Genomic DNA, 20,798 nt, shown 5'->3' on the forward strand with positions numbered 1-20,798 from the left:
CTAAAAATAAGGCTGCATTCAAGACTCAAACGTCACCTTTTGTGTGTGTGTGTGGGGAAAAGGACATTGCTTCTGAACATTTTGTTGGTAATGTTAAACATCTCATATGGTTTGGTTGTGTCCCCACCCAAATCTCACCTTGAGTTGTACTCCCATAATTCCCACGTGTTGTGGGAGGGACCCAGTGGGAGATAATTGAATCATGGGGGTGGTTTCCTTCATACTGTTCTCTTGGTAGTGAATAAGTCTCACGAGATCTGATGGATTGATAAGGGGAAACCCCTTTTGCTTGGTTCTCATTCTCTCTCTTGCTGCTGCTGTGTAAGACGTGCCTTTCACCTTCCACCTCCCCAGCCACATGGAACAGTAAGTCCAATAAACCTCTTTCTTTTGTAAATTGCCCAGTCTCAGGTATGTCTTTATCAGCAGCGTGAAAACGGACTAATACAGTATCTGTCTCCGTAAGTCACCGGAGTCCTTGGGCAATCCTGAGCTCCCTCTCCTGTTCTCCTTATGTGACTGCTCCTGGAATATCTTCTGACAGACAGAAGGGGTTGAGCACTACACAGTGTGTTCAGTGGGGGTAATGGGTGTTATGAGCTCGTCTTGTTGAATTACTGTTACTGCTGCTTTTCCTCCTCAGAGATGACACGGAGGCAGATGGGCTAGAGACATGTCCCAGGGGAAGGGTGGCTGCAGCTGAAGGCTGGGTCCCAGGGTGGGTGCTGGGCATGTGCCAGCCTATGGGGGCAAGGTTGTGGGGGAGCCTTGGGAGGAAAACAGAGCCGTGTTTTCTAACGAAGCTGCCGCAGGAAGGTTTCCTCCTGTGGCTCTATGCCCCAGCTGACTCCGATGAAGGACGGGGAAGCCACAGCTCCACGACTTTGATGGAGGAGCAGTTCCACTTTATTTCCCTGGACCTTCTGCTGAGGCTTTCCTTTGGGGATCTTCCATCTACCCCTTTCTGTTCTGCATTTTCTTTTCTCTCCCTGTCTCCTGGGATGCTAAGCTATGAGACTATCAGACATAAATGTTTACAATTGAAATGGCTGATGTGAATAGACAAATCCTTCAGGGTAGGAGGGCGACTGAGAAAAGAAACTGGTTGGCCATTTCTATCATCATGGTTTCCCTTGGAGCAATGGCTGCCAGCCATCTTATGTTCTTCTGAAGTGTGGGATGATTGCAGTGGATGATGATATTTTGGGCAAATTCTCTCCCCATTGTAAATGGAACCTTGGCAAACTGAAAAATGATTTAGTCAACAAGATTTGTAAAGTCAGCTCCACTGTGTGCCCCATGATATAGTTTGGATATTTATCACTGCTGAAATCTCATATTGAAATGTAATCCCCAATGTTGGGGGCAGGATGGGGCCTGGTGGGAGGTGGTTGGTTCATGGGGGTAGATCTCTCACCAATGGTTTAGCACCATCCCCTTGGTGCTTTCCTCACGATAGCGAGTTCATGGGTGATCTGGCTGTTTAAAAGTGTGTGGCGGCTCACGCCTGTAATCCCAACACTTTGGGAGGCCGAGGTATGTGGATCACCTGAGGTCAGGAGTTTGAGACCAGCCTGGCCAACATGGTGAAACCCTATCTCTACTAAAAATACAAAAATTAGATGGGTGTGGTGGCGCACACCTGTAGTCCCAGCTACTTGGGAAGCTGAAGCAGGAGAATCACTTGAGCCCTGGAGGTGGAGGTTGCAGTGAGCTGAGATGGTGCCACAGCACTCTAGCCTGGGTGACAGAGCGAGACTCCATCTCCAAAAAAAGGTGTGTGACACCTCCCATCCCTGTTCCTGCTTTCACTGTGTGGTGTGCCTGCTTGCTGTTTGCCTTCTGCCATGAGTAAAAAGCTTCCTGAGGCCTCCCCAGAAGCAGATCCCAGCATTATGCTTCCTGTACAGCCTGCAGAACTGTGAGCCAATTAAGCTTTTTTTCTTATAACTTTCGCAGTCTCAAGTATTTCTTTATAGCAGTGCAAGAATGGCCTAATACACTTCACATGCCCACTAAGCAGCATTTGACTTTCTGGAAGCTTCATTCGTGTGCCTTCCTCAGTAAGGCATGTATAACATTTCTTTCTCTTTCTCTCATCCCCTGGTCCCAATATACTAGGTGAAGAGGAAGACCCAGTAGCATCAGAGTGAGAGGAAAGAAAAGGAGGAAATGGAAAAGAAAAGACTCTATTAGCTTCTTAGACAGGGATAGGGATGAGGTGGGGGGAGCTTTAAACTGGATGAGAGAAACATTGTATGCATGTAGGTATGTATGTATATTTTAATACAATAACTTCTGTGAGGTACACACGCAGAAATGCACAGGTCTTAAGAGCACAATTGAATGAATTTCAACAAAGGAATATACCTATGTAACCAATACCTCAATGAAGACATAGAATATTTCCATTTTGCCAGGAATTTCTCCTGTGTTTACCACCAGTCAGTCATACCCCTGTAGGCAACCACTGTGCTGATTTTTCTCACAGTGGGTTAGTTTTGCATTTTCTAAAATTTTCCACTTTTTTGTATCTGGCTTCTTTTGCTCAGCATCATGCTGTTCACATTCATCCATATTGTTGCCTGCATGGAGTAATTCATTCTTTTTTTAAATTGCTGAGTCATATTCAATTGTATGGATATACCACAATTTTAAGCCATTTTCCCATTGATATTGATGGACATTTGCATGTTTCTATTTTTTGACTATTATAAATAAAGCTTCTATGAACGTTTTTGTGTAAGTCTTCCTGGGGACATATGTTCCCATTTTTCTTAGGTAAACACCTAAAAATGGAATTACTGGTAGGTATGTATTTAACTTTGTAAAAACTGCCAGTTTTCCAAAGAGATATCATTTTACCCACCCAAAACTATGTATCAAAGTTCTAGTTGCTCCCTGATCTTGTCAACATTTGGTGTTGTCAGGTTTTTTTTTTTTTTTTTTAGCCATTCTAATGCATGTGAAATGGTGAATATTTATTTGTGGTCTCATTTGCATTTCCTTGATGATTAATGATGTTGAGCACCTTTTCATTTGCTTATTGGCCATTTGTATGTTGTTCATAAAGTGTCTGATCGAGGCTTTTGCCCTGAGTGTAAAGTTTTGATTTGGCCTGGACTGGCTTTTGGATATTAAAATGGGACTTGCCAAGTGACCAGAAAGCTGAAGAATGTACCTGAGATGCCATTGAGGGGCAGGGAAGGGGACACACTTGTAACACAGCATGTTTGGAGGGAGGTGGCCAGAGATAAGTGGAGCTACTTCCTGATTACAGACAGTTTTTGGGAAAAAAAACTTCAGTTAACAAAGGAGATGCAATCTTTTAGCATTGTTCTCACAACCTTTGGCTTTGGGTACTGGCTCTACTGGTTTCCGTTCCGTGCAACCTTACTGGCATAACACGGACTCTCTCTGAGCCTCGGTTTTCTAATCTGTGTACCATGCCTTGCAGGCCTGAGAGGCTCGGAGGAAATAAGACATTTGCACATGCTCAGGAATGTGTGACATTCTGCAAATATTAAATCATCTATTGGGTGCCGCCTCTCTCTGACATCTCATTCTTCTCTGAGATCTCATTCTTCAGTATTCCTCAAGATGCCTTAAAGTCCTATCAAACAAGACCATGTTCTTCTCTCTACTTGAATAACCAATCAGTCACTCACCTGGGATGTGGAAAGAATGTATTGTTTTCTGGATTATGTATCAATGGCTGTGAGCCTGGCATCTCAGGCAGGTGAACTTCCTGTTCTTAGGTGGAGACTACTGGGTCCCCCCACCCATAAGATAATTAGCTGCTTTTATAGATCCAACTCCAGCTCATGAATCATTTTTAATTTATTTTTTGTTTTTTTAAGACAGAGTCTCACTCTGTCACTCAGGTTGGAGTGCAGTGACATGATCATGACTCACTGTAGCCTCAACTTCCTGGGCTCAAGTGATCCTCCAGACTCAGCCTCCCAAGTAGCTGAGACTACAGTTGTGTGCCACCATGCCTTGCTAATTTTTGCAGAGATGGGGTCTCACTATGTTGCCCAGGCTGGTCTCAAACTCCTGGGCTCAAGCGATCCTCTCGCCTTGGCCTCCTAAAATGATGGGATTACAGGCAGGAGCCACTGTGCCCACATGATTTATTTTTCATTCAGTTGAATTAACACACCTGGGACAAAAAAGTAAACTTGCATGCTTTTCATTAATAAATTCCATGAGGAAAGCAAGTCATTCTCACTTTTGTTTAAATCAAGACAGCTATAGACAAGAAAAAGAATAGGCGTCAACACATTCTTTTCTTATTTTAATTATCTCGAATAAAAAAGGGGTCAAGGAGAGGAATCTGATAATAAATAGGGCGAGGCTGGCATGCAGGCTGCTAATGTGAACACAGTTACTTTACTGTAACTTTTCTTTTTGGGAAAATCTCTTCAAAAGGCTCCTAGATTAAAGCTCTGATATCCCTTTCAGTGTGTTGAATTCTGAATTCTGAAGCTTGCTGGTTGGAAGGAAGCACAGGTAATTTTTTTTTTTAATACCAGGAACTCAGAGACTCAAAGGTTTTAAAGTCCTGTGCCCATGGCGAATTGCCAACTAAAAGGGGATGGAGCAGAACGGGGTCCCTAGGTGTGGAGACCATTGTCATCAAGAGTCAGAAAATGGAATGGCTCTGTATGTAGGTCAGCGACCCCCTCTCTACTGTGAGGTAAAAAAATTAAGGATGACCTAAAATCTACTGTGTTTAAAAAGATTGCAGAGAAAGTAGCTCTTTCTTGTCAAAGTGATAATGTTTATACTACCCGAAGCCAGACCTCCTCAGAGTATGACTTTAGGGGGACTCTTTAGAGCTGAAAAGCCATGGTCAAAACCTCAGGCCCTTTCGACATCTATTAACTTTTTATCCTTCAAGGTAGTTGGCTGTGTTATTGTAGAGGTGTTCAATGGGACCTGCCAGCATATTCCATTATCATCATTGATATTGAAGGGATTCTAAGTCAGCTGTTACAGAGTTCTGCCTGAAATGCTGGTTTATTCATCACTTACCTTAAACTTTCCCCCAATAATCCGGATTTAAATAAGTCAAGAGTGTCAAATTAAACAGCCAAAGGGAAAGACTTCCATAGAGCGACACAGAGAAGAGAAAATGAAACAAGAAAGAAGAAAGAGGAGGAAGAAGAGGAAGACGGAAGAAGAGAGATTTTTTAAATCCCCACTTTAATAAAAAGACATTTAAAAAGTCCTTATTAAACAATGGCCTGGGCCTGTATGATTTTTGTAAAACCAACGGAAGCCAGGATATTAGATTCTATCGTTCAGTGTGTAAGCTGAGTGGCTCTGGTGGTCTGCATATGGCCTCAGCTCCTTATGGTGTCCAAATGTAAGCTTGTTGGCTTCTCTTCAGCAGTGTTGTAATGATTCACAGCATTTTGTGTTTATTTTGTGCTATGATTGGGTGCTGCATTCTGATTTCTTAGTAAGAAGCAATATTTTGCTGATCCTTTAAAGTGGGAGAGGAGTTGGGGCCCAAGGTATGAATCAGACTTGATTTTTAAAAACCTTTTTATTTTTAAATTATTTTAGACTTTCAGAGAAGTTGCAAAGATAGCATAGAGAGTTTCTGAATACGCTTCACCCAGCTTCCCCTAAAGTTAATATCTAATATTATTATGGTATATTTGTCAAAACTAAGAAATTAACAATGGTACAAGACTATTAACCAAACTGTTGACTTTATTTGGATTTTACCGTGTTTCCCACAAATGTTCATGTTCAGTTTTAGGATCCAATACAGGATACCATGTTGCATTTAAAGAACTTAATTTTGAACAAGAGAATAATAAATATAGCCATGCATTTTGGCAAGGCGGGGAGGGAGGAATGGTGAATACCCTGACTTGGAATATCATCAAATGGGTTATATTTTCCATAGGAACATGTTATAATGGGGAGTTATGTTCTTGACTAAAGACATTATAGCAAATAAATCATAAATGACCAATAACTATGGAGATAAAGGAAAGAAACATCAAGTCCCCAAATGAATTTGAAATAGTAAAATATAGTTTCAATTCCCATAAAAGAAATACAGTGATTAGACATGAGGCCCCAACAATTGCAGTCAGCACCTGCTCCTTACTATATGCTAGGTGCTCTTCTAAGCAAATTAGCTATAGTAATTCATTTAATTCTCATAACCATCCTATGTAGTAGGCTCAATTATCAACCCTATTTTACAAGTGAGAACACAGAGACACAGAAAAATAACTTGTCCAATGTTGCACAGCTAGTAAGTGTTGGAATTAGAATTCAACCTGGGCCTCAAATGTGGTAAAATATCTATGTGTAGATATAAAATTGTATAGTATGAAAATGTGATCAAACTTGAATGCAATCAATACACAATTGAATAATTTTGCCTCTTTTCTTAGTATGTAGAAAGACTTTTGCAATTGATTTGGTTGGCTTATGTCCTTTAATGAAGCTGATGCTTAGTTCTGTCTTAGAAACTTTCTGGTAGAAATCCACTGGCATCCCATTCTTAACCTCCATGCATACAATGTATTTGACATATTCTGGTCCAATGTTTGACACATTGCCATAGCATTACCTTCCTCTTCCCTGAAACTGCAAGCATTTTGAGGGCAGGGACTATGTCTAATGCAGCCCAGCCTCAGCCCCTTACAGGGTTCAATAACTGGTGATTGAATGCTTGCAGGAATGGAGTCAATATTGGTTGACCTTGGAGCTGTGTGTTTCAAAATAAATGGAATTTCTATAATTTTTTCACAAGATGACACCTTTTTACATCCCAGCAAATCATCTATCAGATGAGTCAAGAACAAAAATTGGAAGTGAATGCAAGGTAGAAATTAATCCATGTCTAATGAATAATTGGAAAGAAAACCTCCTGGTGGAAAGTGGAGAATGCTTGTAGCCAAGGACAGAAATGTGTCACAAGGTTGGAACTTACTCCCTAATATGATTGGTAATATTGGATTTCTCAACCTCCCAAAGGGCCTCTGGGCTCTCAGGCTGAGGATTCTATGAAGGGGACCCCAGCAGAGCCTGGTGAGCTCTCTGAGTGGAGGAGACGGCACTGGAAGTCTAGGGATGCCAGGACAGCTGGAGTTTGTAGGGTAGGGTGCTGGAGAGGAGAAATCTTCACACAGAAAGAACTTTGCAGAGGGCCCCCTTGATTATTCAGCTCAATACCAATTAGTGTGTGGGCATGAGGAAACTACCTAAGCTGTGGAAAGAGCCACCTGAAAGGAAGGATTAGAACCGACTGAAATATGTCAAATATTTTGTGTGCATAGAGGTTGAGAGTGTGGGCTGGTGGATTTCTACCAGAAAGTTTCTAGGACAGAAACGGTGCAGTGCTCATCACATGCACAGGTTCAAGAATAGTGGCTGTTCTCAGCAACCGAAGTGTGAAACCTTATAAATAATTAGGTATGGAGAGAGTACCAAAAAGAGTTGTCTCAGTAGCAGAAAAAAAAATTAACTTTAGACTAACCACCGATTGACTTCTGATTAATAAAGCTTAAAGGCAAGAACCAAAAGGATCAAACTATTTCCAAGTAACTTTACATTCCAGAGCAGAGATCAAGAATATTGACAGGAATACAAAAATATCAAACACCCAATGAAATGTAGAGAAAAAACCAAAAAATCAAAAGTGACCCAGAGGCTGGGGGCAGTGGCTTATGCCTGTAATCCCAGCACTTTGGGAGGCTGAGGAAGGAGAATCATTTGAAACTAGGAGTTTGAGACCATCCTGGGCAGCAAAACAAGACCCCAACTCTACAATAAATAAATAAGTGATACAGAAATGACACAGGTGATAGAATTAGTAGGCAGGGCCATTAAAACACTTGTTATAACTATATTCCACCTGTTTGAAAAGGTAGAGGAAAGACTGACCATGTTAAGTAAAATACAGAAATATAAGTCCTAAGATTGGAATTCTGAAATTGAAACTACAATGTTGGAGATAAAAATATAGTGGATAAGGTTCATGGCAGATCAGGTATTTCAGAAGAGAAGATCAATCAATCAATCAGAGAGAGAGGCTGAGCAAAATGAACAGAGCATCAGTGAACTGTGGAACCATCTTAAGTGGCATAGTGTATGTGTAATTGGAGTCCCTGAAGGAGAGTACTGGTTGTATAGAAAAAAAATGTGAAGAAATAATTGCCAAAATATTTCCAAATTGGATGAAAAGCATATAAACCCACAGATCCAAGATACTCAATGAATCCCAAGCATAAGAAACATAAAGAAAACTTGCCTGGCATGGTGGCTCACACCTCTAATCCCAGCACTTTGAGAGGCCAAGGTGGGCAGATCACCTGAGGTCAGGGGTTCAAGACTAACCTGGCCAACATGGTGAAATCCTGGCTCTACTAAAAATACAAAAATTAGCTGGTGTGGTGGCATGCACCTGTAATCCCAGCTATCTGGGAGGCTGAGGCAGGAGAATCATGTGAATCCGGAAGCAGAGGTTGCAGTGAGCTGCGATCATGCCACTGCACTCCAGCCTGGGCAACAGAGTGAGACACCATTTAATAATAATAATAATAAAAAGAAACATAAAACTACATCAAAGCACCTCATAACCAAATTGCTTTAAACCAGTGATTAGAGAAAATCTTAAAGCCAGATAAAAGGATATTTATTAGCTATAAAAGAACAAAGATGAAACTAGGAGTTTGAGACCACCCTGGGCAGCAAAACAAGACCTCAACTCCACAATAAATAAATAAGTGACACAGAAATGACACAGGTGATAGAATTAGTAGGCAAGGCCATTAAAACAGTTGTTATAACTATATTCCACCTGTTTGAGAAGATAAAAAGGGGATAGCAGATTTCTCATTTTAAAAAATTTAAGTTAGAAGACAGTAGAGTTATGGATCTAAAGTGCAGAAAAAATAAGAAGAAAATAAAAAACCAAACTGTCAGCTCATAATGCTCTACCCAGCAAAAATACCTTTCAAATACTCAGGTGAAATAAAGACTTTTTCAAACATACAAATACTGAAAGGACCCATTACCATTAGACATACAGTGCAAGAAATGTTAAAGAAAGCCCTTCAAGCAGAAGGAAAATGATACTAGATGGAATCTTGGAGCCACACAAATAAATGAAGGGAAGTGGAAATGGTAACTATATGAGTAAACATAAACACTTGTTTCTTATTACTTCAATATATTTAAAAGAAAATCCTCTGTTTAAACAAAAATAATAGCAATGTATTGCAGGACTTATATATAGAAGTAAAATGTACATTACCAATAATAGCACAAAGGCCAGGAGGAGAGAAATGGAAGTATACTGCCATACAGTTTTTATACTACACATGAAGTAGAATAGTATTACCTGAGAGTAGAGTGTGATAAAATAAAGATGTATACTGTAAACCAGAAAGAAATCACTTAACACAACAAAAAGTTATATCTAGTAAGCCAAAAAAGGAGATAAAATGAAATCATTAAAAATGTTCAGAATAAAAGGTAGAAAGGAAGATAAAGAAAACAAATAATAGATGAACCAAATAGAAAAGAAATAGACATTTGCTTTGAACCTAACCGTATCAAAATTACATTAAATGTGAATGATCTACACCCAGTTAAAAAACAGAGACTGTCAGATTGGATTAAAAAAAGCAAGACTCAATTATAATCTGCCTACAAGAAGCCCACTTAAAAAATAAAGACACAGGTAAGTTAAAAAATGAAAGGATGGTATGGTAGGCAGTCTCTAGCATGGTCCCCCACTGAAGTCTATCTTCTGGTGTCCATGCTCTTCTCTCCTCTCCTTGAGCGTGGGCAGAACCTTTGATTTGCCACTAACCAATGGACTATTGCAAAGGTGACAGGAGGTTGTTTTGGTGAATAAATTACAGAAGATTGTAACTTCCATCTTGCAAGCAGATTGTCTCTATTGTCTTCTCAGCTTGCATACTTTGATGAAGCAAGTTTCATGTTAGAGAGGTCCACATGACAAGTGCTATGGTTGAAATGTTTGTGTCCCTCCAAAATTCATGTTGAAACTTAATTCCCAATGTAATAGTATTAAGAGGTGGGTCATTAGGAAGTGATTAGGCCCTCATAGATGGGATTAGTGCCCTTATAAAAGGGCTTAAGGGATTAAATTTGCCTCTTCCATTTTTTCTGCTCCTCTGCCATGTGACAATGCAGCAACACAATGCCATCTTGGAAGCAACACAGTGCCATCTTGGAAGCAGAGAACATGCCCTCACCAGACAATGAATCTGCTGGCAACTTGATCGTGGACTTCCCAGCCTCCAGGACTGTGAGAAATACATTTTTATTATCATCACCCCTGGCTAAGAGTTCTCGCTATGTTGCTCAGGCTGGTCTCAAACTCCTGGCCTCAAGCAATCCTCCAACCTTGGCCTCCCAAAGTGCTGGGATTACTGGTGTGATCCACTGCACCTGGCCTAGACCAAAGAATATTACTAAAGATAAATAATTTCATAATGATAAAAAGGTCAGTTCTTCAAAAGGACAGAATAATGCTAAGCATTTATGTACCTAATAATAGAGCTTCAAATTACTTGAAACAAAAACTGACAGAACTGCAAAGGGAAACAGACAAATCCACAATTATACTTAGAGAGTCTGACACTCTTCTTTCAATAACTTGTAAAACAAGTCCAATGAAAATCAGCAAGGATATAGAAATATTAACACAGTTAGGCAATTTGATTTAATTTACATTTATAGAATACTCCATTGAACTACTGCAGAATATACATTCTTTTCTAGTATACATGAAACATTTATCAAGGTATAGCATATCTTGGATCATAAAACAATTCTCAGTAAATTTAAAAAGGACTAAAGTCATACAAAGTAAATTTTCTAGCCATAATGGAATTAAATTAGAAATCATAAGATATCTAGAAAATCCCCACATATTTGGAAACTCAATAACATACTTCTATATAACCCATGATTCAAAAAAAAAAGAAAATTAGGAAGTATTTAAAACTGATTGAAAGTAAAAACACATATTAAAATTTGTGGGATTCAGCTAAAATAGTATGTAGTGAGATATGTATAGCACTAAAAGCCTATATTAAAAACCATGAAAGTTCCTGACTCAATGACATTAGCTTCCACCTTAAGAAACTAGAAAAGAAGAGCCAATGAAACTCAATGTGAGCAAAGAAAGAATAATAGAGAGTATAGTGGAAATCAGTGAAATAGAAAAACAATAGAGAAAAACAATGAAACCAAAAGCAAGACTTACTGGGGGGAAAAGAAGACAAATTCTAGTATCATGAATGAGAGAGGTGATATCACTATAGAATCTACAGCTCTTAAAAGGACAATAAGGAACAACTTTATGGCAATACGTTAAACAACTTAGCTGAAAGAGGTCAGTCTCTTAGAAAATACAAACTATTAAAGCATTAAATAAAAAAGAACATTTTTTTATTTAATGTTACAAAAAACATTACAAGTTACAAAAAAAAAGAAAGAATCTGAGTAGCCCTATAGCTAGTAAAGAAATTAAATTCATAGTTAAAAACCTTATTACAAAAAGACATGTCCAGATAGCTTTACTGATGAATTCTACCAAACATTTAAGGAAGACATAATTTTATACAAGGTCTTCCAGGAAATAGAAGAGAAGGGCATACTTCTCAAATTATTTTTTCTCAAATTATTTCTGAGACCAGCATTACTCTGATGCCAAAACCAGACAAAGATATTACAAGAAAATGAAACTACAGACCAATATCTTTCATTAACATAGATGTGGATACTAAATATTTTTTCCAGCAAACCAAACCCAATAATATATAAAAAAGGATAACTCCTCATGATCAAGTGTGGTTTATCCCAGGAATGCAAGGTTGGTTTAACATTTGAAAATTAATCAATATAAATTATTTTATTAACAGACAAAACTTACACCTTATGATTGTCTCCATATATGCAGAAAAAGCACTTGAGAAAATTCAATATTAATTCATCATACAAACTGTCAGCAAACTAGAAACAGAAGGGAGTTCTGTATCTCTGAAAAAAGGAATCTGCAAAATTTTACAGCTAATATCATACTTAGTGGTGAATTAATGTTTTCCTTAGGATCAACAGGAACAAGAAAAATTATCTGCTCTCACCACTTTTATTCAACATTGCACTGGAGGTTCTAGCCAGTGCAATAAAATAAGGAAAAGTAATAAAAGGCATCTAGATTGTAGAAGAAGTAAAATTGTATTTATTTGTAGACGACATGATTGCTTACAAGAAATCCTATGGAATTCTACTAGAACAGTGAGTTTAGAAGGGTTATAGGATACAAAGTCAATATACAAAAATAAATTATTATAAATTTCATATAGTAGTTACACACAATCAGAAATGGAAATTTAAATATACAGTTGACAACAGCATCAAAAAATGAAATAATTAGGGATAAATCTTACAAAATATATGCAAACCTTGTTCCCTAAAAACTATCAAACACAGCTGAGAAAAGGAAGAAATAAATAAATGGAGGAGTATATTGTGTGCATGATTTGAAAGCCTCAATATTTTTATTTTTATTTTTCTCCAAATTGATTTATAGATTTGGACAACGTAACCCAGGAAGCTATGTTGTAGAAATGGATGAACTGAATCTAAAATTCATCTGGAAATGCAAAGGAGCTAGAATAGCCAAAACAACTTCAAGAAGGAAGAACAATGCTTGAAAACTTATACTACCTGACTTCAAAATTTATTATAAAATTACAATATTCAAGACAGTATGGTATTGGTGTTAAAACAGGCAAATAGAGCAATGAAACAGAATAGAGATGAAGGGGGATGGCTCTGCCATGGCACCCTGGTGACCCTGCACATATCCACATAGGCCACAAAGCAAAACTGGAACCACTACTGAATCTACGTCTTGGTAGAACACCTGGATACTCCTGGGTTGGAAGCTTGTAAGGAGTTGCTATAAGACCCTTGCCCCCTCCCCTGGCTATGTCCCCTAGGAGGCTGCTATGAGATGGTTTCTCAATGCCTTCTGGATCCTGAGGAGGCAGGGACCTTCCTGCTTCAGCCCCTTCAGAATAGAGATACAGGCTATGAACCTCTCAGCTCTGATCTAGGCATGGCTGCTCAGAAATGGGGTATTCTTCAACTTGCGTTGACATCATCCAGCCCCTTTTGTCTAGGTGTTATCCTTTTTGGTGTGTGGCATAAAGATTGTGAGGAGCCAACACCACTGGCCACTCTTCCTTTCACTCTTTATGTAATAGAGTGGCTCCTCACGTCTTCACCAGGTGAACCAGTCAGACCTTGCCCTGCTTTGCACATGCTTGACAAGAGAGCTCAGAAATAAACTCACGCATATATAGTCCATTCATTTTTGACAAAGGTGCAAAGACCGTTTAGTGGAGAAAGGAAGGGTTTAGATTCACAAATACTTATTTTCGACTAACAATGCTGGAACTGTCAGATATCCACATGCAAAAATAAATAAATAAAAAAGCTTCAATCCCTACCTCACATCATATTCAGAAATGAACTCAAAATGGATCACAGACTTAAATGTAAAATGTAAAGTTATGAAATTTCTAGAAGAAAATATAAGAGAAAATCTGTATGACCTTGGGTTAGGCAAATTTTTTTTTAGATATCATAACCCAACCTAATCCTTAAAAGAGAAAAAATGGATAAACTGGACTCCATAAAAATTAAGAACTTCTGTTCTTCAAAAGACATTGATAAGAGAATAAAATCTAAGCCAGAGACTGGCAGGTAATACTTATCAATCACATATCTCACAAGAGATTCATATCTAGAATATCCCAAGAAACCTCAAACTTAAATAAGAAAACCAACCCAATTTTAAAAATGGGCAAAAGATTTGAACTGACACTTTACCAAAGAAGATACAGTCATGTCCCTTATAACAATGGTTTTGGTCAACAACAGACCACATATACAATAGTGGTTCCATAAGATTATACTGTACGTTTTCTATGTTTAGATACACAAATACTTCCCATTGTGTTATAGTTCCCTACAGTATTCAGTACAGTAGCATGCTGTCCAGGTTTGTAGCCTGGGAGCCAGAGGCTTAATCATATAGCCTAGGTGGGCAGTAGGCTATGCCATCCTGGTTTGTGTAAATATACTCTATGATGTTTACACAATGATGAAACAACACATTTCTGAGAATGTATCCCCATCGTTAAGCGACAAATGACTGTATGTGGATGGCAAGTAAGTTCATGAGACAATGCTCAACATCGCTAGTTACCAGGGAAATGAAAATCAAAACTATAACAAGATATGTGTACACATCTATTAGAATGTATACAATTAAGGCCTGACCATACCATGTATTGGTGAGGCTGTAAAGCAACTGGAACATGCAGACATCGCTGGTGCGGATGTAAAATGGTACAACTTTCAAAACTAGTTGGGCCATTTATTAGTTATTGTTATTATTATTTGAGACAGGGTCTCAACTCTGTCACCCAGGCTGGAGTGCAGTGGCGTGAACATGGCTTACTCCTGTGCTCAAGCGATCCTCCCACCTCAGCCCCCTGAGTAGCTGGGATTACGGGTGCATGCCAACATGCCTGGGTAATTTTTGTATTTTTTGTAGAGATGGGGTTTTGCCGTGTTGCCCAGGCTGGTCTTGAACTCCTGGACTCAAGTGATCTGCCTGTCTCAGCCTCCCAAAGTGTTGGGATTACCGGCATGAGCCACCGCACCTAGCCTAACAGTTATGTTCTTAATCATACCGTGTGACCTAGGTATTTATTCAAAATACATAAAAGCATATGCCCATTCAAAGGCTGGCACACAAATGTGCATGATAACTTTGTTTGTAGAAGACCCAGACTGGAAACAATCAAATGTCTCCCAACATCTGAATGGATGAACATAACATACTGTGGTTCATCCATACCACGGACCGCTACCCAGGAATAAAAGGAATGAACTACGGACACACACAGCAACACAGATGAATCTTAAAATAATTATGTCGAGCGAGAGAAGCTAGATAAAAGACTGCAGATTCCATTTATACAAAATTCTAGAAAATTCAGACTAAGCCAAGTAATAGAAAGCAGATGCTAGGGATGGAGAATGAGAAAGGGGCCAGTGGGAGGGAGAACCGTGGGCACCGTGAGGCCACAGGGGGAATGATAAATATCTGCCCTCCATGGACTGCGGGGTGTTGCACGAGTGTATAAGTCTGCGGAATTTATCAAATTGTACGCCTTAAACACGTGCCGCTTGCTGAATGTCAATCACACCTCGGTAAAGCTGCTTTTAAAGAGCATTGCTAGAACCTTGTTTCCTTCCTCATTCTCAAGACTGGCGGGGGTCCACGTGGCCCTCTGAGTCCCCCCTCTGAACTCAAATGACCTTTCTTAGGTGGGTCCCCTGCCTGAGTCCCTGAATGCCCAGCAGTCCCGCCTGCCTGCGTTGCTGCCCCTGCTGGGCAGGACATCCAGGCAACTTTGACAGTCGGTGGAGAAGCAGCAAGGGCGATGCGGTTTCTGAGAGCCGCGCGGGTTCCCAGCTCTAAACGTGGGCGACTTTCCTTAATCTTCCCCCAGAGACAGAAGGCCATGCAACGACAACTCCAAGGGCAGGGGCTGGAGCATTTTGACTAACAGAAATGTCAGGATGACACAATGCAAGCCGAGAAACCCCACACGAGTCCTGTGCAAAGACACGTGGCCCCGCTGCCTTTCCGAGACCCGGAGCACCCGCTGGGAGGGCGCTCTCTGGGGACGGGGGCTGCGGGACCCCCAAACCCCGCGCCCGGGCGCGAACTGGCTGCGCGGCCGCTGGGCCTCCCTAGAGGCCGGCACAGCTCCGCTTCCGAGCGGGCCTGGAAGCCCCGCCCGAGGAGCTAACCATTTATGTCACACTGTGACAATTATTCTGCATAAAATTATCATTAAAAACCCTAATTTTTCAGCCTCCAACCCCGCCAGTGGCCTTTTAGCATCCCCGGCGACGGCGGCTGGGCTGTGATCACCGCGCTCATTACCTCGGCGTGGCGCCTCCCGCGCGCGCTCGCAATCAAGCGCTAATTAAACCCGCGGGGGCCGGGGCCGGGGCGCGGGGCGAGGGCCGGGAGGTGCCAGGTCTGGGGTCCCGGGTCAGGGATCTTGGGTCTGGGTCCCGAGGCAGGGGCCGGGGTAGGGACGGGGCGGATGCGGGTCTGGGGATCCAGTGTGCAGAGTCAAGGGTGCAGGGTCTGGGTCCGGGGCCGGGGGCTGGGACGGAGGCGGAGGCGGGGTCGGCGGTCTCGTGGGGGGAGGCGGGCGTCTGGTCTTGGGGCGGGGCGGACGCCGCGGGCCTGTCCCGAGGTCCTTACCCGAGCGAGGCGGCCGTGCGGCAGAGGTGCAGAGGCGCCAGGCCCTCGGCGCTGAGCAGGTCGGGGTCGGCGCGGTGCTGCAGCAGCAGGCGGACGCAGGCGGTGTGGCCCCCGAGGCAGGCCTCGTGCAGGGCGCCGCGGCCGCCTGGGCTGGCGTCTGGGTCTGCGCCGCGGCCGAGCAGGTGTCGCACGCAGGCGGTGTGGCCGTGGGCCGCGGCGATGCACAGGGGCGTGGTGAGCTCACGCTTGTACTCCAGGGTCCAGAGGCCTGCGGGGAGGGAGGTGGGATGTAAGGTCAGGGGGAGGTTAGTTGTGGTGGTGGTGGGCGGTGTTCCTTAAGGCCGAAAGAAAGTGAAGCCGTCTCTTAAAGGTAGGTACCAGGTAGGCATGTAGGGAGAAGAGGATAGAATCAGAGACGCACACAGAGACAGAGAGCAGAGAGACACACTGGGAAGAGACAGGCGTAGACAGAGGAAGAAATACAAAGGAGAGACTGAAGGCTAAAACCGAGCTAGAGAGATGGGGCGCCAGGTATTGAGAAGCAAGAGGATTTTGCCAAATACGGGGGTGACTGGGAAATGGGGTCAGTTAAAAGCTGTCCAAGCAGGGTGCACGGTAGGCGAATTTAAGTGAGGAATTCACGTGTTCCAGGCCCTGAGTTAGGGCAGCTTGAAAGAGGAAAGTGGGTTGTGGAATTTTCCCGAATCCAGCACTCCCTTAGCTGAGCTCCAAACTTGTCCCTTTATCATTAAGAAGAGACAACAGACAAAACAAACTGACCCACACATCACCAAGGTTGTTCAAGAAAAGGACTCAGAGAAAGTTTAGCTCTCTTGCAAGTGGCTGAGTTTTCAGAAGCACACTTTGATGTGGTGGTCCACATTCAGCACAATCCTGGTTTGTTTCTTTGCGCTTTTTAGGTGTGTGTGTGTGTGTGTGTGTGTGTGTGTGTGTGTGTAGGGTTGCTCTTTCTTGAGGGATGAATGGAGCAGGTGCTATACATTTTTACTTCTCTGAAAACTTTGGCACTTTCAAAAAGCCCGTGGAAGGTTGTTAGCGGCCAGGAGCGCTCGTGGAAATGGGGGATGTAGTCCCTGGTGAATACACATCAAGGGGCAGGATTTCACATGGCAGGAAGGCCTTCTGATAATGATGGAAGAATCGATACTGTGGCTGTAATGAGCCACAGAGGAGACCCTTTTCACAGGCCACCTCCTTCCCAGGACCCATGCTGAGCAGCCTTGAAAGTCCATTCATTAATTACCTACCCGCATGTGGCGCCGAGTTCCAGCCGCCCTGAGTCCCCGAGGCCCAGCCTGGAGCTTGTTGTGCACTCAGTGGGGGAAGGGGGGCCTGTGGGACTGGCATGGAATGGTGGTGGCCAGAGGCCCCAGGGACATGGACCTGCATGGGTTTGAGCTGCCCTTCCCAGTGAAGACCGGGTGGGATCTGGAGGGGGTGATGGAAGTAGTCTATCTACATTGTTATCCCCGTGATAACAATAACCTACATTCCTGCAGGTGCCAGCTCTTGGTTTTTTGATTCGATTTGTTTTTCTGAGAGATGAAAGCTACTTACTGCCTTCTCTGGGGAATGCTAAATCCCCAACCCAGCCCCACCCTACCCTAGCGCTCAGTAAACCCACCCTGGATTCCTGAGTCTTCTCAGGGGCTGATGGGAAGAAGCCATAGGTGGGGATGTAGCTCAGCCACAGTGTGGGCCAGCACCGTCTCCAGGTCCTTGGCGATGCAGTCAGGAAGCCTGAATCAGCTTTCTGTAACTCCCGCCCTCTGGTCCCAGTTCTGCCACCAGGAGGGACATGAATTAAGGCTTCTCTGCATGTGGTGTGTCCCTCTAAGCATCAGCTCCCCCATGTCAGTGCTCTCTCTGACTGTGGGCTGGATGGGCTAGCATTCCATCACGGAGGGGCACCGAGATGGTGGCCACTGGGGACCTGCTCCGTGTACTCAGATCAATCCCTTCCCCACCAGGGGAGCTGGAATTGGCCACTGGGAAGTCTTTTCATGGGAGAGCACATGGGGCCACTGCTTTCAAACAGGGTCTGGTCGTTTCTGCCGCTGGAGCTGCTGCAGGGCAGTCAGGTGTCTGTGCCGGAGGAGGCTGGAATCCAGGCAGCCTGAGCTTGCCTCCCTCTCTTCCCAGCCTGTGTGGAGGCCTTGGGCCACTACTCACTGTCCGGGCTGCCGTTTCCTCAGTACCAGCCCACATCCCTTTGCTGTGGGCGTGCTCCAGTATCCTGTCGTCCAGGTGTACCACAGGACAGCAGCAGAACTTAGGGGTGGGAAGATTCGGGAGGGAAAGAGGAAACTGATTTTGGATACAGAATGTGCAAATGATGGGTGAACATGACTATCTATTTGAAATGTGACATTTGTGTGTGTGTGTATGTCCAGGGCTGCAGTTGGTATTTTTGGTCTGGGATAGGTGAGGGAGAGGAGGCCCAGAAGGGGTCGGCTGTGACATGCAGCCCCAACAGGAACTGCCATTTGCCTTTCCTGCAGCCCCCACCGCCTCACTGGTTGGCAGGAGCTGCTCGGCCCTCTGACAGTGTTTTGAGTTTATTCTCTTCTCCCCGTGTGAGGTATAAACAGAACTGTGTCAGTTCTTTGGAAGCCAACCTCTCGCATTCTTTGCCTGCCAGAGCTTACGAGTCAGGGACATGGGACACTGGCCACCGGCCACTGACCTCAGATTCTCAAATCCCATGGTCTGGCAGAACTGCTGTAGATTCCAACGCTTGTGAAACTTCTTGGTAAATATGTTGCATCTGAGCCGGTGGCGGGTAGGGTGCCCAAAGCAGGGTGCCAGCCGAGAAAGCCCCAGATGCAGCATGGTGGTCAGCAAGTGTCTGCACATCCTGAGTGGGCAAGGGGAGGAGGGGACCTCTTTCCACTTGGGAGGTCTGCTTGTCTGCCCAGCACACAGTGACCATGTTCAGGCAGCAAGAGCACCTGCAGACATGTATGAAGTCAGGACCTCTGGTTTCTTCCTTTTTCCTTCCCCATTCTTGGGATTCCCCAGATTCCAGGAGGAGGATCTACAGAGAGCCCTGGGGTCCTGCCTCTACTGATGCTGGCTGTGCCCCTGCTGTAGCTGTGGCATTTGCAGATTCATAAAGGACCTCACACAGAGCTGTGTGCCAGAGGCTGCTCCGGGCGCAACTGAAGGAGAGACTTTCCTTCTTCAGCACCCACCTCCCTGGCTGCCAGATGCAGGCACGGGCAGCTCCGCACCTAAACCAGTGCTCCTTTGTAAAGACAAGAGGCACACCCAGCGTCATCGGATAGGCATTCCCACCAATCGCTGCTTTGCCTTTCCAACTGGATCTCTTATAGGCCATCACCTAAAACCTACACTTTACTGTGAGCAAACTTCATCAGATGTCCTTTTCTTGTGTACGTTAAACCCAGTGCCACTGTGCCCAGTCTACACACGGGAGCCTTACATTCCCAGAGAGTATTAGTAGCCCCTTAAAAATAAATGACTGAGCTTTAAAGAACAAGGGTACCTGATAGTCCAAACGTGGCTGGAGATTTCACCTGCCATTCCATCTCATCCTTATTGATCTCAAACACCACGTTGGCATCCTGGAAGAACTGGTCCATGAGGGGCTTCAGATGGTCCAGGTCCCCTGCGACCAGGGCAGTGTGGTACTCCTGCACCGGGGACCCTGCTGTAGCTTGAGGCTCCTTCTCTGTCTTTTGAAATATTTGAAGTTTTCCTCTCACTGGCCCTGGCTGTCTCTCCATTGTGATGCCGTCGATTTCAGAAGAGTTCTTCAGGAACAGGAAAGATGGTCTTATGGAGTGTGAGCTATTTCTATTGTCATTACTCAATTGTCATCCAGTTGGGGCTTGATGGTGGTATATTTATAACTCCTGTGGGCTCCGATGTGATAATGGTTACTTGATATGACCAGGGGCATGTGAGCACTGGGATGCCGCAGTACTCAGCCACCCCCTTTGTGATGATATAGATGCTAACTCTGGAGACAGACACATCTGGATAGCTCCAAAGCAGCTCTCCATGCACCGAGGGCAGACTCCCAGCACACATTTAATTGTGATGGACTCATTTATCCTGCTGTTGGGCAGATGATTCCCCAATCTTAAATAGCATTGAATTTACCTGTTTATGTGGAGTAAGTGACTCACTTACAAAAATGACTTTGGTGACCAGAATACTTAGCAAATAAGTAATATCCTCTCAGATTTTTTTTTAAAGTACTATATTTGGAATCTGAAAATAAAAGTCTTATGCTCAGAGGAAAGAAACAAGTATTTATGAAGCACCCGATGTACACCAGTTGCTTTTTAAGTATTACCATATTTATTTCTTTACTCCCAATAACAACCACATGAAGGAAATAGCATGGCCACGGCCGCTTGGCAAGTTAGCAGCT

General features: G+C 43.3%; 1 protein-coding gene across 1 annotated transcript in view; it reads right to left on the reverse strand.

The window, feature by feature from the left end:
- ASB18 (ankyrin repeat and SOCS box containing 18) overlaps positions 1-20,798 on the reverse strand; it is an 83,835-nt gene that overhangs the window by 40,793 nt on the left and 22,244 nt on the right. The window contains exons 2-3 of the mRNA XM_526073.7: positions 19,905-20,027; positions 16,376-16,643 (exon numbers count right to left, since the gene is read on the reverse strand). Of these exons, the coding sequence (XP_526073.4) occupies positions 16,376-16,643; positions 19,905-20,027 (391 nt within the window). The remainder of the gene's footprint in view (positions 1-16,375; positions 16,644-19,904; positions 20,028-20,798) is intronic.

The sequence above is a fragment of the Pan troglodytes genome, chromosome 13 (genome assembly GCF_028858775.2).
Source record: "Pan troglodytes isolate AG18354 chromosome 13, NHGRI_mPanTro3-v2.0_pri, whole genome shotgun sequence".
In the NCBI taxonomy this organism is placed as follows: domain Eukaryota; kingdom Metazoa; phylum Chordata; class Mammalia; order Primates; family Hominidae; genus Pan; species Pan troglodytes.